Source organism: Erpetoichthys calabaricus, chromosome 18 (genome assembly GCF_900747795.2).
Source record: "Erpetoichthys calabaricus chromosome 18, fErpCal1.3, whole genome shotgun sequence".
NCBI lineage: Eukaryota > Metazoa > Chordata > Cladistia > Polypteriformes > Polypteridae > Erpetoichthys > Erpetoichthys calabaricus.
In genome coordinates this window covers 73573201-73599503 of record NC_041411.2, presented here as the reverse complement: position 1 = coordinate 73599503, position 26303 = coordinate 73573201, and the positions used below count along the sequence as shown (strand labels likewise).

Below are 26303 nucleotides of genomic sequence, written 5' to 3'. Positions count from 1 at the left end.
ACCTTTTCTGAGTCACGGAACCCTTTAAGAATCTGATGAAAGCTATGGACCACCTTCCCCAGAAATATTCACATAAACACAACTTTACATGCAATGAATATAATGTACTTTATTCATTGAGATTTGATTGCCTCAAATGTATATGACATAGACAAAGTATTATTAAACTTTTAAAGTAAACAATCTTAAAAAAAAAAAAAAAAAAAAAAAACACCCCTTTTTTTATGCAAAAAGTAATGGTCACTCATTATAATTATGAAATACAATCCTCTTGCCCAAATTACTACTACTATGTTTACTACTATTACATCTAATCTAAATCAGCAGTACCGGGCTATATAATGAATATAAATGTTAATTTTTTTATTTTATATATTTATTTATTTTTTTGATTTTATTGAAATCATTCCATACAAATAGATCAGTTTTTACAAAAAATAGGATTGAAAACAAATCAACCTCCCCCCCCAGAGAAAGAGAGCATGGCCAATGGAATAAAACTTAAAGCTAGTAAAAATAAATACATTGAGTTTAATAGGCAGATAAAGGAAGAGAATCTACTTCCTCGGTGCTTTAAGAGCTTATTCTAAAATATTATTGATTTAGATCCTGCCAGGTTTTGAAAAAGTTCTGCACAGATCCTCTAACTGAGAATTTGATTTTTTCCAATTTCAAATAATATAAAACATCAGTTACCCACTGACTTAAAAGAGGAGAGTTAGGATTCTTCCAGTTTCGCAAAATAAGTCTGCGTGCCAATAGTGTAGTGAAGGCAATCAGTTTGTTTGTCCTTCTCCACTTTAAGCCCATCTGGAAGAACACCAAACACAGCTGTTAATGGGTTAGGAGGGATTGTGACACCAAGGCTGTCTGAAAGGCACCATTTGTCCAGAATGATGTTAATTTGGTGCAGACCCAAAACATGTGACCCAGTGAGGCCGGGACTTGATTACAGCGTTCGCAGGTTGGATCTTGCCCAGAAAACATTTTTGAAAATTTTAAGTGAGACAGATATATAATTTTGAGCTGAATAATTGTATGCTTGGCGCTAATGGAGCTCGAATTATTTCTCTGCATTGCTCCCTTCCACTCCTTTTCTGATATGTTGAGTGAGAGATCTTTTTCCCATTGTCCTGTTGGATCTTTGAAAGGGAGGGACTGTAAAATAATTTTTATATATTGCAGAAATGCTATCTGGGTCTTCAAAACTGAGCAGTATTTTTCCAGCATAGAGGAAGGTGGGAGATAGGGAAAATCGGGCAGGTTCTGTTTAACAAAAATGTTAATTTTTATCTGACCCTCACAGACTGATCTCATCGGGTCCATGGATCTCAGGTTAAGAACCCCTGTTCTAGAACATTGTACATTTCTGTTTGGGTTGTAGCTCTCTACCTCCTATTCTGGTGTCTCTACCTTTCCAGAGTATCTAGTATATTAACAGTATAACAACCTATGGAGAGCATGTACTCCCCCTCAGCCTTACATTGTGCGTCTTTCTTGCCAGTACATCGTTGTGCCTGGGTAGATAGGAGTTACGATGCGCTGTTGTAAAACTGGAAGATTTAAAGGTGATTTTAATTTGTACACTTTATTTGTAGACTGTTAATGAACTGGTAGCATATCATGTTCATTTCAACTTTTCTACTTTTCGTTCTCAGAGTTGTGCTGTTTGGCTCAAATAGGTTGTTTATAAGAAAGTAAGGTCTTTGAATGGTTTTCTTTGCTAAATTTGAATATGAAAAGCTTTTATGACTGAAACTACAAGTCCCAATGTTATTTCTTGTTTACAACAAAATCTGTAACTTGGGCACACACAATAATCCATTTTGCTGTCTGTTTACTGTGGACATCATATCTAAGCATATTTCAGGATGCTGTCTCTGCAGTGAGAATGCATTTGTCTGTCTTGTCATCAGGGTAGAATGAAATCCTCCATCTTGTGGCAGAATGGCCCAAATATAAATCGATTTTGATGTGTTATCTGATTTCCTTCAAGTTTCCAGAATTCCTGTAGGTTTAAAAAGAGCAACCATTTGTTTTTAACAATATCTTCAGAATAGCATCAATCTCTTAAAAAGAAAACAAAAGGGTTTTAGTGCCCCCCTTTTTTGTTTTTGATGTATAACTGAATGTTTCTGCAGACACTGTTACTCATTAATGCAGGTAACAAACATGTATTTTCCATTAAAAAGGTGCATTTATGGAACAGTTTATTGTTACTCTGCTTTTTCTTTGTTCTGAGCAAAGCGGGTGAAAAGTTGATAAATCACATGTCTGAATGAACTGGTGTTTCTCTGTGTGCTGAAGCTTTAAGGGAGGCATGACCGACCGGCTCTTAGTTAGGCAGATGTCCAGGTTCTTTGGCAACAGAATGACAGTGATACTTGATTCTGTTCATAACAGCAAGGAAAAAGTGAACTTTTAAATGTTTTTTGTTTGCAAGTTTGGTTTAGTCCATTTCAGCTGTATTTCATTTTCAAAAGAGAAATCATCTTATCTTGGAACTCCTCTCTCAGAATATGGTAGACTGGAGTTGGATGCTATATCTAAAATACAATAACGGGGATGGTCTTTTACAAAGGAAATTCCAATATTTTTGTAATTTCAGTTTTCACTGTCATGGTGTAAGAAACTTACTATAAAATTGAAATTTTGGTTCCACCTGTTTTACTGTGAATACAGAACGCTCATTTGTTACCAACATTACCATGACTAAATGATTTTGGACTCAGTATCAATTTCAAATTAAAAAAAAAAAAAATCAAACTGTTATCGTTTTAATCATTAGTTTAGATGATGGTGGTATAACATACTAGTTTACATTCTGTGACCTGTCTTTTAAAATTAGTATGTGTATCCCCTTTTTTTTAATTGGTCCCAGTCTTTGACAGTAGATGACACTCAACAGTTTTCATTTGTTAAAATTGAATAAAAGTTCCTTTTTTTTGTTTTTCCTTAGGAAGCATCGTTGCTCCTTGTAACCCTGCAAGGACTTCAACCTCCATTGGTACTTGATGGGAAAACAATTGGAGCAGAATATGCAAAAACTCCAAGAAAGTAAGTTTTTTTTTTTTTTTTTTTTGCTTTATATAAAATGTAGCAGCGTATAGGACTGCAACCTGTTTTTTTTAATTCAGTATAGTTAACTTCATGATTTGTTACCATCACAGTAAATAATGAACTTGGTTTTAACTATTTAGTAGAGAAACTTATTTTCCTGACTTGTTCTAGGAGTTTTCATTTAGGCACTCATATTTATCTTGACTTGCCTTTTTCAGTTGAGACATTTAAACAACAGGCTGGAAAATTTCATAATATGTACAGTTAGAACCTAAATTAGTTTGAAAGTATAAAATGTATTTAAATATTCAATACATTTTATCATTTAAATCCCTGGGAGAATTGTAAAAAACTGTCATTTACTTAATATCACTCTCATTGTACTCATGTTTTCTTTTTCCCTACTGTGTGTTGCTGGTATATTGGTTAGGAAAGATCAGTGTAGCAGACACTGTGTAACCAACAATTTATGCAAATGAGAAATACTCATCTTTCTTTAGTTGTCTCCACCAAACCATTTTATATGTATGTCATTCAGTATGCGTGATTGTGTGTTTGTGATTCAGTATGTGCACCAGCATTTTCATTATAGTTGTTCTTGAATCTTTTTTTTTTTTTTTTCTCCCCCCTCTTTAAAAGGTGCCTCATTCACAGCCAAGCACCATGCTACTTCAGGTCCTTTCATCCTCACAAAGAAAGCACACTTTTTTTTTTTTGGTCACATTTGTATACATTGTCACGTCTGCTGTGCCGTGAAATCCTTTTGAGTGATGGCTGTGCTGTTCACTCACAGCTTGCTCTGTCCAGTGTGTTATCTCACATGTTTACATTTTCATCTCGTCAAGTTGATGCTTACTGCATATTTTGTTGTGTGAAAAACATTCTTGCCTTTTCAAGAGAGTTTAAAGTCATTGTTTTTACTTAACTGAAATAACTAGAGCACCAGTAGTTGTTATCGTTGTCTGTTTGTTTCATCACGTGCAGTGAAACAATGTGAGTGATTATAAACAGGGCTGTAGAATCGGTAGATAAATCCTTCGACTCTGACTCCTTAGTTTCCAGTACTTCTGACTCCGACTCTGACTCCTCTGTATTTAATATGCTAATGTATTTTCCGTGTTGATTGAAGGAAGGCAACATACACGTCATTTAAGCATAGAACTACTAGCTAGGAAGTTGACTCTCTATTGTATTCGCCAGTTTAAACAGTAGACAAGAACACACATCAGGCCATAGCACACACCTCCACCTACATCATTACACTTGTTTACACTCGCATGAACTTGTTAAACACATTATATCTAAAATAAAATGAAAACACTTTTTGTAATGTACCATAATCCAGATTACAATATGTGAATTTCAGGTTGTATAATGGCTCAGCTGAACTTCACACTAGTAATAACACAACTATGCACTGGGCTTTATTCTTACATCAGAGAAGTACTTAAAATTATGACTATTGTTTGTGAAATGGGACATTTGAACTTGCTGTATTTTTTATTTCCCATTACAATTTAAATTTATTAGGAGTCGGAGTCGGTACATTTTTGCCGACTCTGACCCCGACTCCAGGTACCCAAAATTGTCTCGGACTCCTTGACTCCACAGCCCTAATTATAAAAGTGTGAAATCTTTTCAGGGATTATTTTTTAATTATCTACAAACAGCCACTCACATTTGGGAAACAATGGTCAATAGCATTATTAGGAAGGGGAGGATTTGTCAAGGTAAAAAAAAAAAAAAAAAGAATATACAAATGTAGTCAAGTGTGAGCCGGAGGAGTTGAGCAGAGATTCACAACTAGGTATCGGGGTTCAGTAGCATTGTTCGTGGCAGGATTTTTTTTTTCTTTTTCATTGACTTATAATATTGGCATGTGTAGTGCAGCAATTTAGGAAACGTCAAGGAAGGATAGGACCATGATACAATGATGAACTAATTAAAAATTTGTAAACACAATGCCTATTGATGTCTGCCATGGCACTTCTAAGAGTAGTGCATGCAGATTACCACGATGTTTGAAAATCGCATGTACTGATGATACATGGGTATGTCTTCCTAATATATTACAAATTAATCCAAACTAAATATAAAACACTTTCACAACACTTTACATATTTTAAAATGTGGATGAAATTGGAATTTGAAACCACAAAAATGGCATCATACAACTTATGAGAAATACTGAGAAGGAGTAAAAGGGAGTATTTCATTTACAGAACTGTGGATCTGTGGCATGAAGGATATTGGAAGGTTAAGGGTTGATTTGGGGGGGAAAAAAAACTTTTGTTACCAACATTGCTAGTTATTTGATGAAGTAAATCACAAGTAAGAAATTCGGTTGCTGCTTGTATTTGTGCTCAACTTTGTACGTGCAGCCATCACACCATAGTGACATTTCAATGATAGTAATGAAATGTAGTGCATCTTTATTATTTTGTAGACCTGAAGGGTGTCATAGTGGCTGTGATATAAATTGGCACTTTATTTTGTTTAAAACTAAACTAAAAAATATAACTCAGTCCCTCGCACTGACTTGGAGATGTACTTTTTAATACTATAAAAAATAAAACATGCTCTAGTGGTGGCAGTCCAGTTATGTTTAGTGTGTTTGATCATTTTTCTTCATCACTTTCAACATCCAGACCTTTATTTTCTGACTTTTCTATTATTATTTTTTTTACTTTTTGAGGGGTGTGAGGAGTGGCCAGGCTAGTGGCTACTGCGTAAGAAAATACCTAAAAAAGGAAAGAAAACTGAACAAACTATACCTAGAATAATACATTGTATTATACCACTCCTCAAAAGAAAATCCAGATTAGGATAATGCACATTTACAAATGGATATTTTTTTTAATCTGTTTCAAAAAAGTTATTTTTTTATTGGTTTCTTTGGAATTTAACTGTATTCAGAGTTTCTTGAGCTTTCACAGTATATCTGATGTGTACTCATTAAATAACTAGTAATTTGTAAAGGTCCTTTTTGCATTTTACGTGATAACCTGTCATAGCGATCTGCCTGCACTCAGTGATGAGCACTATACAAAAAAAAACAAAAAAAAAAACACTATTGTTATGGGTACATTTACTTTAATATTGAACTTATACATAGTCTGAATCCCACCCTCGGTGGTTTATAGCCTTCCAGATATAACAGAGCCCTTTAGTTTTCCTGTGGCTGTTGTTAAAATTTTAGTTTTTCAGAGCAGGTGGAAAAAAAAAGTTTATAGCAGTTAAACATTTTTGGCCATCTCTATTCTTTGTAGACTGTACTTAATATTACAGTACTGAGGTTAGCATGCTCTTAGTAAACTGTAGGTCTGGATAATTACTGTAAAAATAAATCAGAGGCATTGGAAAAGAAGTCCCCTGTTGATTCCATGAAATACATACAATTTATAGCTTGGTATTTATTATGTATATTTTCAAAGAAGGATGCCTAAGAAAGGAGCTGTTCATATTTAGCTGAAAATATTAATTCAGAAATTTTGGAGTATTGCACTTTTCAAATACAACAATTTATGAACTGTATATGCTAAATTTAAGATAGCATTTATTAATATCACACATTTTAGACAATAGCAAACCTTTGCTTCTGCTCAACAACCTTTTCCAGAATCTTAGTATTTTCAATTGCTTGGATGCTTTCAAACTGTGAATGGATGTGAACATATATTCTGACTTTGTAAGAAACAGGTAAGGCATGTAAAACAATTAGAGACATGTTAAGGAATAAAAAATGGTGTTTAGTAATAAATAGTGTACAATACATTTTCTGATTAGGAAGGTAGCTTGCGTGTTCTTTTAGATCCTGAAGGTTTCAGATAAAACTGTCAATCTGGCTTGCAGGGATTTCACTCCTTCAGATGGAAATCGCAATCTGTCTTTAACAATGGCCAGTACAGCAATTGCTGCAGCGCAGTGGTCACCCAGTGAGGTAATAATACACAAATTACTTGTGTTACACATAATTCTTTGGAATTACCATTTCATTTTCTTACCAGGTTTTCTTAAAAATAGGATGTTATAGTGGCCATGGCTATAACTGGCTCATCTTTCAAAATGTCCAGTATTTTTTGTCTCTCTATACCTGTCTTACTAAAAGCAATATTTTTGCAGATAAACCGTGCATTGCAAATGAAATTGGACCCTTGACCAGTTCTCTAATTATACTTGATAACAAATAATACACTGAAGTTTTGTTCTATTTTTTTAAGTACTGAAATTCATAATTAGTTTTTAATGTGATATTGTTAATTAAAAATATTTGTATTTAAAAAAAAAGCTGTGTGTAAAGCAGAGAAACTGGACATCTGGTTAAAATAGAAGGAAGAACTGTTGACAAAGCTTGTTCTGGGAAAAGATGACCTTTCAACCAAAGCTCAAAAACATACTGTCATAATAAAACTTGAAGTGGCTCAGACACAAAGATGGTGAATGTTCTACAATGGCCCAGTCAAGCTCAGATCTCAGTTGTGATTGAGAATCTGTGAGACTGTATAGCAATTATAGGACACAAAAATGTGCCAAAATTACTTAAAACCTGTGGGCAAAGCTGGGACGTTTGTACAGTAAAGACTTAAAACTCTGTTGTTGCTGCAGAAAGTGGCTCTATAGAATATTAATTGATTAATTAGTGAAATTGTTCAAATACCATATTTCTTGTATGCTCTTAAATTTATTTTCTAAAAAAAAAAAGTCACATAAAAATGATTTTGAATTTCAGTGCTTTACAGAGAACACAGTTTCATTGTGGGATCTTGTTATTCAATAAAATTAGGGAATTAATCCATAGTGTACATACAAATGATTGTACGGTCATATGAAAAAGTTTGGGAATCCCTCTTAATTCTTTGGATTTTTGTTTATCATTGGCTGAGCAACTTCCTTTTAATATATGGCATGCCTTATGGAAACAGTAGTATTTCAACAGTGACATTAAGTTTATTAGATTTACAGAAAATATGCAATAAACATCATAACAAAATTAGACGGGTGCATACATTTGGGCACCCCAACAGACATATTACATCAATACTTAGTTGAGCCTCCTTTTGCAAATATAATAGCCTCTAGATGCCTCCTATAGCCTTTAATGAGTGTCTGGATTCTGGGTAGAGGTATCCACTAAACAGTGTCATCTCCAGACAGAAGAGCAGCTTCAGCGACAGACTGCTGTCACTGTCCTGCTCCACTGATAGACTGAGAAGATCGTTCCTCCCCCAAACTATGCGACTCTTCAGTTCCACCCGGGAGGGTAAACGTTAACATTATACAAAGTTATTGTCTGTTTTAACCTGCATTGTTATCAATCTTTAATATTGTTTTTTGTATCAGTGTGCTGCTGCTGGAGAATGTGAATTTCCCCTTGGGATTAATAAAGTATCTATCTATCTATCTTTCTCTTTCTTTCTTTGACCATTCTTCCATACAAAATCTCTCCAGTTCAGTTAAATTTCATGGCTGCCGAACTTGGACAGCCTGCTTCAAATCATCCCATACATTTTCGATGATATTCAACTCGGGAGACTGACGGCCCTTCCAGAACACTGTACTTCTCCCTTTGCATGAATGCCTTTGTTGATTTCAAACTTTGTTTTGGGTCATTGTCTTGTTGGAATATCCAACTCCTGCATAACTTCAACTTTGTGACTGATGCTTCAATTCCTGAAGAATTTGTTGACATTGGGTTGAATTCATCAGACCCTCGACTTTAACAAGGGCCCCAGTCCCTGAACTAGCCATACAGCCCCACAATATGGTGGAAACTCCACCAAATTTGACAGTAGGTAGCAGGTGTTTTTCTTGGATTGCAGTGATCATCTTCTGCCATGCAAAACACTTTTTGTTATGACCAAATAACTCCATTTCTGTCTCATCAGTCCAAAGCACTTTGTTCCAAAATGAATCTGGCTTGTCTAAATGAGCATTTGCATACAACAAGTGACTCTGCGTTTGTGGCGTGAGTGCAGAAAGGGCTTCTTTCTCATCACCCTGCCATACAGATGTTCTTTGTGCAAATTGCACTGAATTGTAGAACGATGTACAGATACACCATCAACAGCAAAATGTTCTTGAAGGTCTTTGGAGAGGTGATCTGTGGGTTGTCTGTAACCATTCTCACAATCCTGCGCATATGCTGCTCCTGTATTTTTCTTGGCCTGCCAGACGTGGGTTTAACAGCAACTGTGCCTGTGGCCTTCCATTTCCTGATTCCATTCCTTACAGTTGAAACTGACAGTTTAAACCTCTGAGATAGCTTTTTGTAGCCTTCCCCTAAACCATGAGACTGAACAATCTTTGTTTTCAGATCTTTGGAGAGTTTCTTTGAGGATCCCATGCTGTCACTCTTCAGAGGAGAGTCAAAGGGAAGCACAACTTGCAATTGACCACCTTAAATACCTTTTCTCATGTTTGGACACACCTGTCTATGAAGTTCAAGGCTTAACGAGCTAATCCAACCAATTTGGTGTTGCAGGTAATCAGCATTGAGCAGTTACCTGCGTTCAAATCAGCAAAATTACAAGGGGACCCAAATTTTTGCACAGCCAGTTTTTGACATTTGATTTAATTTCATACAACTAAATACAGCTTCACTAAAAATCTTTGTTCAGAAAACACCCCAGTACCCAGATGTTCCTAGGAAATGAAACACATGCCATTGTTATCTTTTTTTGTTGAAATTAGAGTAAATTATGCAGGCTGAGAGGGGTTCCCAAACATTTTCATATGACTGTATATATTTGTAGTATTTGATTCAATAAAATTGATATATTGTTGTAGCAACTATTGTTAATAAATATGAATGAATTGAAGCAATATTAACCTCCTTAATGTTACATATTTTCTCAAAAACACATAAAAAGCATTACATTTTTTGGCTTGAAAAAGGACATTTTTATTAAATCTCATCTTTCTGCTTTAAAATGTGCAAAACATTAAGTACAAAGTCAGAAGTGTAAATAAAGTATAATGATACAAATACTATTAATAATATGAAATTATTAATAGTAATAATGCTACTATGGTACGTACTGTCAAACATCCACAACACTAAAAGTACAAAGTCAGGTGTAAAGTATAATACAAATAATGAATAGTATGAAATGAGAAATAGTAATGATGAATACCGTATATACTGTCAAAATATGTCTTTTATGTGGTATATCTTTGAATGGAAAAACTGCTTAGGTGTACGATTTACCCGACACCGTTCATAACGGTTCATCTCAACAATAATTATTTTGATCGTGTCATCATCAAGAAATAATTTAAGTGGATCTTGGCTGTCAACATTCACTTTTACTCTTGGCTAACCCACAAAAACAAAACAAGGTGGTGCTGGTTTTTTTGAAGCAGGGTCAAAAGAAACCCAAACGCGAGCTTCACTTTCGGATTCATCAGTATTGCTTTGGGCTTCACTGTCCATTTCAGTTTCACTGCCTTGAAGACAGATTCAAATTGTCATCACTGCTCATATCACTGTCAGGAGCGTGAAAAACATTTTTACGAAACACCATTATGAGGCTAGGAGAAGATGCACCTACACCTTTGACCAGGTAATGCTCAGGCCTGATGCTTATGTAAGACCCGCCTATACTGTTGCCCGAGTAATGCTCGGGACTAACAATTTTTTCTATTCCACATAATCCTCAGGTCTAATGCTTACATGAGATGTGTCTATACAGTTACCCGAGTGATACTTGGGACTAACACTTTTAACACTGTTTTTACAGTTGAAGTGATGCTTTGGTCTAACGTTAAGGAGGTTAATGGCATTTATGAACTTTGTTAATTAAGCAATTTCATGGATTCTTTTGTGTTTTTAAATAACCAATTACTTTCTAAAGAATGTCTGCTGATGTTATTCACGTTCATAAATCAATGACAAAACCCCTTGAAATTGTTGAATTTTATTAAGGTTTTTCCTAAAATTTGAAACTGTTGGTTATTTCTTAATTTGTTTTTTTTTTCTAGTCTCAGTCATATGCACAGGAATACCAGTCTAATTATCAACAATCAGGTAAATGTAGTGTGGCTAAAACTTAACATTTTTATATTGGGTAATTGTTACACATTAAATTTATATTTTATTGTTATATACTTATTAACATTAATAGATGTATATTATGAATATAATTGTTACATTAATATAGTTAGAAATATAAATAGTCATAACCAGTTTACAAGCTTTTGCCAGGGACAAAGTGTGGACAGTTGCGCTCTAAATTCCACTATTCAGCAGTGCTGCTTGAAAGTTCTTTGTCTGAGAATCACTTCCAGATGATGAGCGTAGGGGAGCAAGGTTTTCCTTTTTAAGTTCACTGTAAATGTTTTGCAGAAATCATGGTGGCACAATAGTTAGCAATGCTGCCTAACAGATCTGGTGTCTTGGGTTCAAAACCAGTACCCAGACATTGTCATAGTGAAGTTTAGAACTTGGCCTTGTGTTTGCATAGATTTTTCCTCCCACTTCTGTAGATTTTTGTATGTTAAGTTAATTGGCAAATGCAAACTGTCAAATGTAAGATTTAAAAGTGTTGATTATCTGATTTACTGTAGATAACATGATCAGATTGTTGAACTCTCGGAAGGAAGGAATAGGGACACAAATGTGATTAGTATCTTTGTAATTTTCTTCATTTATGAAGCATAGTCTTAAAGTTTAAAAGTAAATTATTTAAAACCTTGTAGAATTACTAGTATTAAACTCTGATTTTTCTTCCACAGCTGTTACTGTTTCTCAGAGTCCACAGATCTATCCTCAACCTCAACAGCCACAAATAACTTCTCAGGTAGCATTTATCCATGGTTAAACAATACTGACTTTAAATATACTGCTCGTTCATTTATGGTTCCTAGCAAGAATGCAGATATACCTCTATAAAAGTATGGTTCTGTCTTTAACCTGTAATGCTCAGTTACATTTACAGTACAGTGGAACCTCGGGTCACGACCGTAATTCGTTCCAAAACTCTGGTCGCGACCCAATTTGGTCGTGACCCAAACTAATTTCCCCCATAGGATTGTATGTAAATACAATTAATCCATTCCAGACCATACGAACTGTATGTAAATACATATTTTTTAAAGATTTTTAAGAGCAAAAATAGTTAATTATACCATAGAATGCACAGTGTGATAGTAAACTAAATGTAAAAACATTGAAAAACACTGAGAAAACCTTGAACAGAGAAAACTAACATTGCAAGAGTTCACGCTACAGCCTTACGAACCACTCGCTGTAAACACTTTATTTTAATGAGTTTTAAGCACTGAAAAAAATGAATTTGAAAAATCCTTAATTTATACAAAAACTAACCATAAACAACAAAGAAATCTAACCTTGCATGAGTCGAGTTCTGGCATGAAGGAAGTGAGGAGGAAGCTGAGTGGAGAGGTTACAGTTTTGAGGGAGAGTCCATCTGCGTGATGGAGGGATGTTCTCCTTCAGGTGTTTTCTCTCTTGTGATTTCTTCGGTTTCTGGTGTTTTTAGCTGGTGGACCACACTTTGTGAAATGGCGATCTAATGTGACTTGCCTTTTCCTACACATTAAAATTTTTTCGGAAATGCGAAACAACATGGTCGTTCATCATGTTTATCACTCTGTTCGCAACCGCTTTGTCAGGGTGGTTCTTCTCGAAAAAATCCTGGAACTCGTTCCATTTTTCCCTGACAGCTTTTATTTCATCACTTTTTATAACCGCCCTTTCCTCTTCTTCCCCTGAGGACTGCTCCTCGGTGAGCAACTTATGCTGCTCCTGCTGGAGTTCAGCGAGTTCCTCCGTCGTCGGTTCCTCTTTGTGATCCAGTACCAGCTCCTCGATGTCCTCATTATCCTCTTCAAGACCCATGCTCTTGCCCATGGACACAATCTCATCCACACCAGGAGGCTCAAATCTTTCTAAATATTGTTCAGGAACGCATTCAGGCCAAAGTTTCTTCCAGGCCGAGTTCAAGGTCCGGTATGTGACGTTTTCCCAGGCTTTATCGATGAGGTTGATACAATGAACGATATTAAAACATTATCCCCTGCAAGTTGCTTCTCATTCGACCACACTAGCAACAGTTTTTCCACCTGTTCAGCACTTGAGGCCTCTGCTTGGTTAACACTGTAACTCATTTTGCATCATCAGCTGCTTTAATGGCCTCTTTCTGCTTTAGAATAGTCGAAATCATAGATTTTGACTTCTTGTACTCGACGGCAAGTTCAGTAGCACGAACGCCACGCTCATACTTTTCAATAGTTTCTTTCTTTAATTCGAATTCAGTTTTCTTCTAACCTTACTTGCTTAGAGGCCATGGTTAATTGCAAAATTAATGCAAAAGCACACGAAATAGAGCACAAAGAGTTCACAGCGAATGCACGCATGTCTGACTGAGAACAATGTACAGGGAGAGACTGAACACGTGTGGAAATCGACGCGTTCGAACCGGAAGGGAAACTGGCTTGTTCGTCACCCGAGTGTGTGGTCGTGAACAGATGAAAAAGTTTGGCAAACTTTTTGGTCCTAACCCAATTTGTACATGTTCCGAGACATTCGTGACCCGAGGTTCCACTGTATTAGTTAGCTAGGTTTACATTTCTGTTCCTGAACATCTGCTGTGCCTTTGCATTTTTCAAACTGTTCTATGGCTATAAAGGAGTTAAAAGCTTGCAAATATGACATTGTTTTTTGTGGTAAAAATGTACCTTTGCAAAAATACTTTGAGATCACACATTATTAATAGGAAAAATATGTAAACTGCAAAACTGAGAATGTTTTTGAACATGCAGTGATTGTTGGTTATTAGGCAAATAAGAGAGATGGAGCAATGTAGTTACTAAGAGTTCTTAATCAACTTTTTATGTGAGGATGGCTAGAGAATAATTTAAAGAAAATAAGTAATTTTTTTTAATGTAGTTGACAGCAATGAAAGAATATAGATAAGACTTTTGGATTGTTCATCTAGAATAAAGTCAAAGGTGGGGATATTTGATCAGAGAGCCATACATCACGCAAAGTTTAGTCAATCTCTTTGTCCCAGTGCGCTGAAACACTTTTGACACTGATTCTTGGAAAAAATGCTTTTAGACCCTTTGTTGTTATCCTGGTGTTGGAGAGGAGTTCAGGATTATTTCATTCATGGGTGAATATGGCAGGATTGGCTGCTCTTTATGACTGCCAGTTTGAATTTTGTACCAGTGTGCCAGTGATTTATAAGTTTTATAGTGTTGAAATTTTAGCATATTTGGTATCTCACTTACCTACATGAGTTACTTTTTAGGGGTTTGTAACTTTATTTATTGGTTTATTTTTAACCCTCATTCAGACTCCACAGGCTGTTCAGTCTCCAGTTTCCCAGGAATCTACAACACAAGAAACTGACACTCAGAATGGATATGGTAAGTTGCTTGTTTACTTCACTCCAGAAGTTACATTTATTTAAAACAAAAATGCATTAGACTTGATTTGAATATATACTTTTCTTTGGATTAGCTTTCTTAGATTTGTTATTTTAATATCACTGTTTATCGTAATGTGTATACTTGCGCTATAGTAAAAGAACCACCATCCAACTTTATTATTCATCTGAGCATACCTGGCAAAATACTTTTTCTTGTGTTGATTTTTGGTGTTAAAATATTTTCATAAAAACATGAATTGAGCCATGTGTGTTGATCAAAACCTAGTGTTTTTAGTTTTGAAAATTCCTGCATTATTAAAGAAAGTTAAGACTGTATATGACAAAAATATCTGTATAAACTGGCAGAAAGTGATTGGGTTCAAGTTTTTAAATGTACTTAAACATGCAAAGAATACTGACCCTTCGAAAAGGTTTTAAATATTATTGTGTTAAAAATTATACTTCTGTAGATACTAGTTCCCATTGTCATTACAGTAATCCCTCCTCCATCGCGGGGGTTGCGTTCCAGAGCCACCCGCGAAATAAGAAAATCCGCGAAGTAGAAACCATATGTTTATATGGTTATTTTTATATTGTCATGCTTGGGTCACAGATTTGCGCAGAAACACAGGAGGTTGTAGAGAGATAGGAACGTTATTCAAACACTGCAAACAAACATTTGTCTCTTTTTCAAAAGTTTGAACTGTGCTCCATGACAAGACAGAGATGACAGTTCTGTCTCACAATTAAAAGAATGCAAACATATCTTCCTCTTCAATGGAGTGCGCGTCAGGAGCAGATGATGTCACAGAGAGAGAGAGAGAAGCAAACAAATCAATAGGGCTGTTTTTGTTTTAAGTATGCGAAGCACCGGGGCACAAAACTGTTGAAGGTGGCAGCTCACACCCCCTCCGTCAGGAGCAGAGAGAGAGAGTGTGTGTCAAAAATCAATACGTGCCCTTCGAGCTTTTAAGTATGCGAAGCACCGTGCAGCATGTCCCTTCACGAAGCAGCTGCACAGAAGGTAGCAACGTGAAGATAATCTTTCAGCATTTTTAGACAAGCGTCCGTATCGTCTAGGTGTGCGAACAGCCCCCCTGCTCACACCCCCTACGTCAGGATCAGAGAAAGTCAGCGCAAGAGAGAGAAAGAAAAGTAATTTGGGTAGCTTCTCAGCCATCTGCCAGTAGCGTCCCTTGTATGAAATCAACTGGGCAAACCAACTGAGGAAGCCTGTACCAGAAATTAAAAGACCCATTGTCCGCAGAAATCCGCGAACCAGCAAAAAATCCGCGATATATATTTAAATATGCTTACATATAAAATCCGCGATAGAGTGAAGCCGCGAAAGGTGATGCGCGATATAGCGAGGGATCACTGTATAAGCTTACACGATTGAAAATACATACAATATCTAAAGTACACCCCTCAAATTTTTGTAAATATTTTATCTCTTCATGGGACAACACTGAAGATATGACATTTTGATACAATGTAAAATAGTCAGTATACAGCTTGGATAACAGTGTAAATTTGCTGTCACTTCAACATAACTCAACACACAGCCATTAATGTCAACAAAAGTGAGTACACCCCTAAGTGAAAAATGTCCAAATTGTCCCCAATTAGCCATTTTCCCTCCCTGGTGTAATGTGACTCGTTCGTGTTACAAGGTCTCAGATGTGAATGGGAAACAGGCGTGTTAAATTTGGTGTTATTGCTCTCACTCTCTCTCATACTGGTCACTGGAAGTTCAGCCTGGCACTTCATGGCAAAGAAACTCTTTGAGGATCTGAAAAAAAGAATTGTTGTTCTACATAAAGATGGTGTAGGCTATAAGAAGATTGCCAACACCCTGAAAGTAGGCTGCAACACGGTGGCCAAGACCATACAGCAGTTTAACAGGACAGGTTCCACTCAGAACAGGCCTCGCCATGGTCGACCAAAGAAGTTGAGTGCACATGCTCAGCGTCATATCCAGAGGTTGACTTTTGAAAATAGACGTATGAGTGCTGCCAGCATTGCTGCAGAGGTTGAAGGGGTGAGGGGGCCAGCCTGTCAGTGCTCAGACTATACGCCGCACACTGCATGAAATTGGTCTGCTTGGCTGTCGTCCCAGAAGGAAGCCTCTTCTAAAGATGATGCACAAGAAAGCCCGCAAACAGTTTACTGAAGACAAGCTAACTAAGGACATGGATTACTGGAACCATGTCCTGTAGTCTGATGAGACCAAGATAAACTTATTTGGTTCAGATGGTGGCAAGCATGTGTGGCTGCAACCAGGTGAGGAGTACAAAGACAAGTGTATCTTGCCTACAGTCAAGCGTGGTGGTGGGAGTGTCATGGTTTGGGGCTGCATGAGTGCTGCCGGAACTGTGGAGCTACAGTTCATTGAGGGAACCATGAATGCCAACATGTACTGTGACATACTGAAGCAGGGCGTGATCCCCATCCCTTCAGAAACTGGACCGCAGGGCAGTATTCCAACAGTATTACAACGACCCCAAACAGACCTCCAAGACGACTACAGCCTTGCTAAAGAAACTGAGGGTAAAGGTGCTGAACTGGGCAAGCATGTCTCCAGACCTAAACCCTATTGAGCATCTGTGGGGCATCCTCAAACGGAAAAACGGAAGGTGGAGGAGCGCAAGGTCTCTAACATCCACCAGGCTCCGTGATGTTGTCATGGAGGAGTGGAAGAGGATTCCAGTGGCAACCTGTGAAGCTCTAGTGAACTCCATGCCCAAGAGAGGTAAGGCAGTGCTGGAAAATAATGGTGGCCATACAAAATATTGACACTTTGGGCACAATTTGGACATTTTTCACTTAGGGGTGTACTCACTTTTTTCGCCAGTGGTTTAGACATTAATGGCCGTGTGTTGAGTTATTTTGAAGGGACAGCAAATTTACACTGTTATACAAGCTGTACACGGACTACATTGTATCAAAGTGTCATATCTTCATTGTTGTCCCATGAAAAGATATAATAAAATATTTACAAAAATGTGAGGGGTGTACTCACTTTGGTGAGATACTGTATATAAAACCAAACATTTCATATCGTCAAAAACTGAAATATGAAATAAGATTATTAAAAAGATGAATGGATATTTTATACACAACATCTGAAAAGATTTAAGGGTCTGACTTCTAAGGCACTGCAATGATTTAAAACTGCCTTTTTATAAATTTAGGAGTATTTACATGAGCCAAAATACTTTTTGATGGTGTAGTTATTAGTGTATATGCTTTTTTTAACAAGTCAGTAGCTTCGCTAAAAACATAAGCAAGAATTGCAAATGAATATGTGCAATAGTAATATTGCATTTAATATTCATGAAAACACGTTTAAAATATTGGTAATGTAGATTTATTTTTTAAATAACATCTTGCATGAACTATTCTACCAACATGGTCAAAAGTTAAGAGCAATATGTTAGTGTTCATTGGCTAACAATGTTTAATGGGTAAATATGTTACATTTACTCACAATATTAATATTGTACTCTTTTGTATAATTGGAGAATTTGATCATCCGTGATAAATGTCTGAAGTTGTTGAAGCATCGACTCTGATATCTGCATTAGCATCTGCTCAAGAATTTTAGCATTACAATACTGAAAAGTTTTCCAGCTCATTAGATCAATACTTACCTGTTGGTTTTCTTTTTTCCCCCTACATTAAATTTATGTGGTGTCAGTTTCAGAATGTACATTAATGCAGAAACTGGCTCTAGATGTGATGCTTAGTACATTCTTGGTTTCAGTCATGAACACCCCCACCAGGCTATATTAACTACATTTTCACACTGAATAAATTCGAGATTAGGTTGGGGGGGGGTGTAATCAAAGAGCTCTGGATAAAATTCTTACTAACAAATAATAAGGGAATCAAAGAGCTCTGGATAAAATTCTTACTAACAAATAATAATAATCGCCATTGTGAACCTTGGTAAGCATATGGTTATTTTCATGATTTTTCTTTGTTTTTCCATCTAAAATAGGAAACTTTCTTGTTTTTGATTTATAGCTGCTCCAGACACTTCCAGTTACCAGTATGATGAGGCTACAGGATATTATTATGACCCACAGACAGGATATTCTTATGACCCTAAAACACAGGTAAAAGAAAATGGGTAAAGCAATATTTTTCCCTGGCATTTGTGCAGTTGTACTGACTTTATCTATATTCAAAGGAATTCCTGTTAAGTAACTTCATCTGCATTTCAGCATTACAACAATTTTTTTTTCCCCCAGTATTATTACAATTCACAAACACAACAATACCTTTATTGGGACAGTGTCACGCAGACATATGTGTGTGTAACAGATACCGCAAATGAGAAGCAGAATACCTCAACATTAGCATCAAACAGAGAAGCAAAGGAAAAGAAAGAGAAGCCGAAGACCAAGACAGCACAGCAGGTTAATTTATTTTTGGTCTTTATCCTATGAATAAAATAAATGCCAATATCGGTTTTAGAGTTCAGTACAATGTGATTAGTCATAAAATATGTCCTGTTTTCATTAAAGATTGCGAAGGATATGGAAAGGTGGGCAAAAAGTTTAAATAAGCAGAAGGAAAGTTTGAGAAACAGCTTGCAGCTTATAAACTTCCCCAAAGAAGAAGAGGCTATCATTGAATCTCCTGCTGCAGACACAGCCTACAGTATCTTTGAAAAAAAGGTAAGAGTCGTTTTACTTGGAGGGCCTAAAACCTTTATTTAACATTTTCTTATTTCTCGGGTGCAAAAGATAGGACAATGGATTTTTTTTTTTTCATTCATTCATGCATTCATTATTTTTCTGAATGCCTGGTTTAACTGACTATACAGACATTTCTTGGCACAGTAAGGCAGCTGGACAGTTGATCTTTTGACAAATTAACCAGTTTTTGATGAAGAGTCAAAATTTGTAACTTTAAAATGTTCATTTTAGAATGTTTCTGCTACTTAAGTTAAGCTGGTTTTTTTTTATTTTATTTTTTTTTAAAGGAAAGGAAAAAAAACTTGGCTGTGTTTTGGTTTAAGTTGCTATCACCTTGTCGTTGTAACACATTAGTAATGCCCAATAATTTGTCATATACAAAGTGGAATTCAAAGTGAGCCTTTTCTACCAGTGCTGTTTTTGTTTCCCAAAACATGGAAGTCCTTGTTGGGGGTGTGGTCTTAGTTTTAGGATATACTATATATAATATTGTAATCCTAATAAGCGATTAGCCAAATTGAAACACTGCAACTTTGTGAGCTTCCGTAATATTTTTTTTATATATATTCATGTATCAATGTTCGTAGTCATTACTTTTATGAAATAGACGAGAGTAAGTTTGCCTACTTCAGTTACGTGAATGTACGAGTAATTAATCCTCTTTTCAAACCACTGCAGATAAACATGGAGAGGGAAGAGCTAAGATATGAGTTAGACAACAGTGATGTCGAAGATAACTCATTTCAATCAATAAAGGTAAAGCCATAATGAGAATTGTTTATCTTGTTTCCAATGTGGACTTTTATTTGTTACCTAAGGTGTTTTTTTAAAGCAACACAGTTCAATAATGTATTTATTAATAAATATGCATTAAGAATGTCATGACATCATTTTATTTTGGTAACTTTAATATAAATACATGATTTTCTTATTCTGTCTTGACAAATTTTCAATTAAATGTACAGTGCTTGTACTAAATTTTATTTAACACAGGTGACCACTTGAGAAATTTAATTTAATTTTTTTCCCCCACTTTTTCTCTGTCTCTCTCCCAAGCTTCCTCAGTGTGGCCTCGTAGCTGCATATCATGGGGACAGTGATCCAGAGGAACCTGATATAGAGAAGAGAGACAGTTTTTTAGACAGATTGACAGACTGGAAGAAAATGGTTTGTTTGTTGTGTCGAAGACAATTTCCAAACAAAGAGACACTCGTCAGGCATCAGCAGCTGTCAGACCTTCATAAGGTATAAGAATATATTGTTTAAGATTAAAAAGAGTAAAATAAAATGGAGAAAATGCTTATGCTTCTAGGATATGAAATTGGTAGAAGCTTAATTATGTGTGGTAGCTCATGTATTGATTGTATTTATTTTACCAGCAAAACCTTGAAGTATATAAAAGGTCCAAGCTGACGGAAGGGGAGTTGGAAGAATTAGAAAGGAGAGAGAGAGAGGTGGGTGTTATTTCGATTTACAGGATAGATCTCATAAGGGCTTTTTTTTTTATTATTTATTTATTTATTTATTTTTTAAACTTAGTTGATACCAACTTTTATTATTTCAAATACATACGTCTGGGGTACCTTGCTCATGCTTCAACCATTGTTAGGAGTGACACCTATACCTACTGTACAAATGCTTAATTTATAATAAAAGCAATTAACACACCATATATCTGCATAAATCTGTTATATGTGGATTCTTGACATTTGTACATTTTTATGTGCAGCTTTACCGTATAAAGTTTTTAATTTTAACATGCACAATTCCTGATTGTCATGTTACATTGCAAATTATTAACCTAAACCCTTGCATCCCTGTAACATGCAAGGACTGCATCATTGCTACGCAGAGACAATGTTATACTGCAAGATTGGGTACTGAACCCTGTTGGAATAGTGCAGTGTGGCAGTGGGACCTCTGCTTGAATATAGTTGGCTAGATCTGTTTAAAAAATTTGGAGATTGCTGTGTAAATGTAATAGATTTGCTTGATGTTATTTGTCTTTTATATGTATAGATGAAATACAGAGACAGAGCTGCTGAAAGAAGAGAAAAGTATGGTGTTCCAGAACCACCTGAACCGAAAAAAAGGAAGAAAAAAAATCAGGAGCCAGTTGTGTGAGTTTAGAGTCGAGTGACTTGCAGTATTTGATGTGCTTTATTTATGATTAAATGCACATTTAAACTATTTTATTTATTTGTTTATTTATTTTAGTGACTATGAACAGCCCACAAAGAATGGCTTAAATAGTGACAACATTGGCAGCAAAATGCTGCAAGCCATGGGGTGGCAGGAAGGCAAGGGGCTTGGTAGAAATCAACAGGGGATTACAGCTCCTATTGAGGTTGGTTCCAGTCCTAATTTGAATTTCTTAACACAAGACAATACGTGTTTGTGTTTTTTTTTGTTTGTTTTGTTTTTTGTGTGTGTATATAGAGTCTCTTAGACATTCATTCTTTGTCATTTTGTTTTTGAAAAATTTCTATAACTGAATAGTTTCTTCATTGTATTGAGTCTCAATGAGAATAACCTTTTGACTAGAGTCTTGGTGGATAATTTGGATAATTTCACATTGTTCTGTTACTTTTTCAGGCACAGTTACGGATGAGAGGGGCTGGCCTTGGCTCAAAAGGTAGCGCTTATGGTGCAGCAGCAACGGCAGCAGCAGCAGCAGCAGCAAACAACGATACCTACAAGGATGCTGTGCGGAAAGCAATGTTTGCTCGTTTTGAGGAATTGGAGTGACCACAATTCTTTTTATCTTTAAGCATCTGATCATGGAGGATTTCATGTCAGAGACCTCTTCAGTGACTTAATCAAGTTTTGTAAACTCAGCTGTTTAAGCAGACTGGAGCACAGCTAGAGCTGTTGTTGAGTCTGACATTTACAAAACTTAAGAAAAATACATTCTTTTGGCCTCCTTGAACTTTTACCAGCAATTCCACACCGTGTACAGCATGAGATGAAAGATCAAACATGTTACCAGCTGGTTATTTGTATGGCAAAATATTGGTGCACATTGTTTTCAAAATGTGTAAATCCTATGGAAAGGCTGTCTTGCTGTATAGAAAATGTAATGCTGAAGGAATGTAATTGTGAATTTTGTACATAAAGTTTTTTTTTTTTTCCTTAAGTTCTTTTCAACCTTTTGTCAGTTTTTATTCTGTTCTAAGGGGTTTTATTGTACCTTTTATGGTAGAATACATGAAACATTACCCTGTTGGTCTTGTCTCATTTGTTTCCTTCATACCACCACAAGTCAATTTCATGAATGTGAAATATTTGTTTATATTGAGTAAACTTAATTAAATATCACCAATTGTGGTATTGATAGTAATTTATTACTGTTAAAAAGATTCTTGTAAAGATCACAGGATTAACCTGAACTTGATAACATTCATTCTAATAATTAATTTAAATTACAGTCCAGTTACAGCAGTGATCAAGTTCTTCTGCCTCACGGCTCCAAGCAACTGGGTTCATCTTGCAGGTTAGTCATATTCTGTGTGTTGTAACATCGGAAAGTGTTGCTTCTTGATTAATTAACGATTCTAAACAGGGTCATTGTATATTGTTGTGTGTGCTACAGGGTTAGTCCCTGCTTTGAACCTAACATTGCCAGTGCATGCTTAGGCTAAGAACCCTGCTTATGTCTGAACTAGAACCCTGGTCAGATATTTATTAGAAAAAGCAGAAAAGTACATCTTCACACTGACATACTGAGTGTAAATAAATGCCAGGGGACGATTTTGGATGAATGGAAGTAGTATCAATAATTGTGGGTTGGATTGTAGCATATTCCGGAAAACCTTTTACTATTATCTCTGAAAACTGACAGTCAATATGTATAACTTAAATTCCTTGATTATAAAATAAGTTGGTGTAAAAATTTTAATTTCAGCTAGCCATTATTATTTAGTTGGTCAGAATTTTGCATGTTCTGACAATTTGGGCAAACATGAACTGGTGAACTTCATTAAGTTAATGATGTAGCCACTAGGTGGCACTGTAAATGAGTTTCCATGACAGTAACTAAAGCCAATGAGGAAATTGATTTGAAATAATACTTTAGTCTTCTTTTTAATTATATGTTCTGTATTTGTTACTGCAATAGGAAAAAAGATATTAAGACAGACAAGTGAAAGGTATTGTTTATTAAGACTTATGGAAACACATCACAAATACACAAAACAGTAGGCAAATGTTTCATGGGTAATTGAGATTTCAAAATTATCATTTTTACTCCAGTGTTTTTTAGCCCCTTGCTTTTGGTAGTGTTGCATAATGGTAAGAACCACTGTCTTTCAGCTTCAGTGACCAGGGTTCATGCAGTGTCTGTGTGTCGTGTGATTGGATGGCATCCAGTCCAGGACTGATTCGGAGACTGAGGGGGAGACACTGTAAGGTAAGGCGGGCAGTTGTAGGTAATGGCAGTGCTGTCTTTGCAAGAATCCCTTGACCAATGAAGCCATTCGAAGTCTGAATACACCAAATTATGAAGCCGCTTTTGATTTAATCTTGACTAAAATATAGATTTTTGTTTGTTGGTTTCTATGTAATATGCACATTTTTTTATGTTTCCTTTGAGTCGCTATTCCCATTAATGAAAGAACAAAACAATTCATGTCCCTGTGGTGACTGGCCTTTTGAAGTACAACCTTATTTCTACTGTGTGGAAGACGGGACTGCATCAGAACTGTGTTTCGTTAACATTTAAACAGTGATACGCTAGACTCTGGGGGTCTAGAAAGGCTTCTCAAACTGAGCTGTCTAGTCCTCCACTTTCTGAAATCTGTTTTTATCCATTACAGCATAGTGGTGAGCCTGAGCCTCTCTTAGCAACATTGAATGTCAGGTAGGAGCAAACACCAAATCGAGCATTCAGCAGGCATCAGTATATACTAATGCATGCCAGCAAATACCCACCACAGGTCAGATTATGACCACCCTTAACCTAAACCTTCACATCTTTGAGGTCTGTAAAGACGCCCAAGGGACTTGTTTTACCATGGTAGTTAACCCTGTTCTACCCTTTTATACACGTTATTATGTAGAACTGTCCAAAAAACTCCTTAATCCCTTCTAGAACCCTTGTGTGTTACACTCTTTAATATCTATGACCTTTAGTAACAAGACAGCACTAAAACAGGCAGGAGAAAAAGTTTCACATTTATTCATCATGTCCTTATAGTTTGTGAGTTGTACTTATAAATACTTGTGTCGGTTAAAATAATGTACCCTGATAACAGAATGTCTTATTTGTCTGTGGTCTGGCTTGACCCAGTGTGGCCTTTAAATAGAATGGCAGGCAACATGGCCTGTCATGGTATGGCTCCTATTTGACTTGGAAAATGGCACAGAAGAGAGTAAGCCTCCATATTAGACTGAGGCTCATTGATACCCCTCTCAAATAAGGTGGGACTGCTTAGTTCCCAATGACTCAACTCAGGCTTTCCTCCTGAAGTTAGAAAGGGATGCCATAAATTCTACACATCCCTTACATTTCGGGCTATGCCATCCTTTTAATGACCTTTCATCGCACCTGTAGTCCCCCCAGGCTAGCTAACCAGAGATTTTTTTTTAATAATAAAGCAATTGGTTTCTCAGTATTTTGGTCTAAATGCATATTTTTAAAATTTGGTCTAAATGCATATTTTTAAAATACTATTACACCGTCCTGACAAGGTGGATGTAAAAACTCAACACGGGCAATATTCATCCATTGGAATTGAACCCAGGTTCTCTGTGTTTTGAAGAAGCTTATTTGAACATGCGTCTCTTGTGCAATGTTTTTTTTTTCCTATTTAATTAAAGGACCACTTTAGTATAACATCAAGTCAATAAAACTTCTGGGCTATTGATCTGGTGAGTTAAGTAGCAAAGGTGGTTGTTCATCATTTTCAGCTGCTTTTGTGTTATTGAAATTAACAACAGTGGCACTAGAGGGGCAACAATGAGATGACCCCCAAAACAGGAAAAGTTTAACAGGTGGAGGCCACTGACATTTTTCCTTCTGTTTTGTCACTTGTTTTGCATTTGGCTATGATCAGTGTCACTACTGGTAGCGTGAGGCCATACTTGGACCCTACAGAGTTTGGTTGCACAGGTAGTCCAGCTTCTCCGGGAAGGCATATCGATACGTGCAAAGTCTTAAGGGCTTGGAGGAGATTCCAGGAGACAGGCAATTTCACCAGGAGAGCTGAACAGGGCCCCTCGTAGAAGGTCCTTAACCCATCAGCAGGACTGACCGCTATCTGCTCCTTTGGACAAGGAGGAACAGGATGAGCACTGCCAGAGCCTACAAAATTGTGAATTTCCCCTTGGGATTAATAAAGTATCTATCTATCTAGCCAGCCACTGGTGTGAATGTTTCTGACCAAATAATCAGAAACAGACTTCATGAGGGTGGCCTATGGGCCCAACGTCCTCTAGTGGGCACCATGGAGCTCCACCACTGGTACCCTGTCCTTTTCACAGATGAGAGCAGGTTCACCCTGAGCACACGTGACGGACGTGAAAGGGTCTGGAGAAGCCGTGGAGAACGTTATGCTGCCAGTAACATCGTTCAGCATGACCGGTTTGGTGGTGGGTTAGTGATGGTCTGGGGAGGCATATCCATGGAGGGACACACAGACCTCTACAGACTAGACAAGAGCACCTTGACTGCCATTAGCTACTGGGATGAAATCCTTGGACACATTGTCAGACTCTGGTCCTGGGTTCCTCCTGGTGCATGATAATGCCTGGTGTCATGTGTTGAAAGGATGAAGGAATTGATCCCATTGAGTGGCTCACTCGCCTGACCTCAATCTAATAGAACACCTCTGGGTGGGACATTGTTTCGGTCCATCCAACGCCACCAGGTTGCACCTCAGACTGTCCAGGAGTTCAGTGATGCACTGGTCCAGATCTGGGAGGAGATCCCTCAGGACACCATTCGTCATCTCGATAGGAGCAGCCTCCCCCCCCACACACACACACGTTGCCGGGCATGCATACAAGCACGTGGGAGCAATAGAAGCTACTGCGTACAATTTGGAGTTGCTGTAATGGAATTTCAGCAAAATGGACTAGCCTTTCACTTTGATTTTTGGGGCGTCTTTGAATTCAGCCCTCTGTAGGTTGATCATTTTCATTTCCA

General features: G+C 36.7%; 1 protein-coding gene across 5 annotated transcripts in view; it reads left to right on the top strand.

The window, feature by feature from the left end:
- LOC114669046 (RNA-binding protein 5-like) overlaps positions 1–22384 on the top strand; it is a 40623-nt gene extending 18239 nt beyond the window's left edge. For all 5 annotated transcript variants that reach the window (XM_051921439.1, XM_051921438.1, XM_028825152.2 and 2 more), the window contains 14 exons: positions 2960–3057; positions 6913–7000; positions 11041–11086; positions 11794–11858; positions 14379–14451; positions 18483–18574; positions 18710–18877; positions 18986–19138; positions 19838–19915; positions 20216–20404; positions 20539–20613; positions 21179–21279; positions 21377–21506; positions 21755–22384. In XM_051921439.1, the coding sequence (XP_051777399.1) occupies positions 2960–3057; positions 6913–7000; positions 11041–11086; positions 11794–11858; positions 14379–14451; positions 18483–18574; positions 18710–18877; positions 18986–19138; positions 19838–19915; positions 20216–20404; positions 20539–20613; positions 21179–21279; positions 21377–21506; positions 21755–21907 (1509 nt within the window). In that variant the 3' untranslated portion in view covers positions 21908–22384. The remainder of the gene's footprint in view (positions 1–2959; positions 3058–6912; positions 7001–11040; positions 11087–11793; positions 11859–14378; positions 14452–18482; positions 18575–18709; positions 18878–18985; positions 19139–19837; positions 19916–20215; positions 20405–20538; positions 20614–21178; positions 21280–21376; positions 21507–21754) is intronic.
- Positions 22385–26303: the final 3919 nt, after the last annotated feature.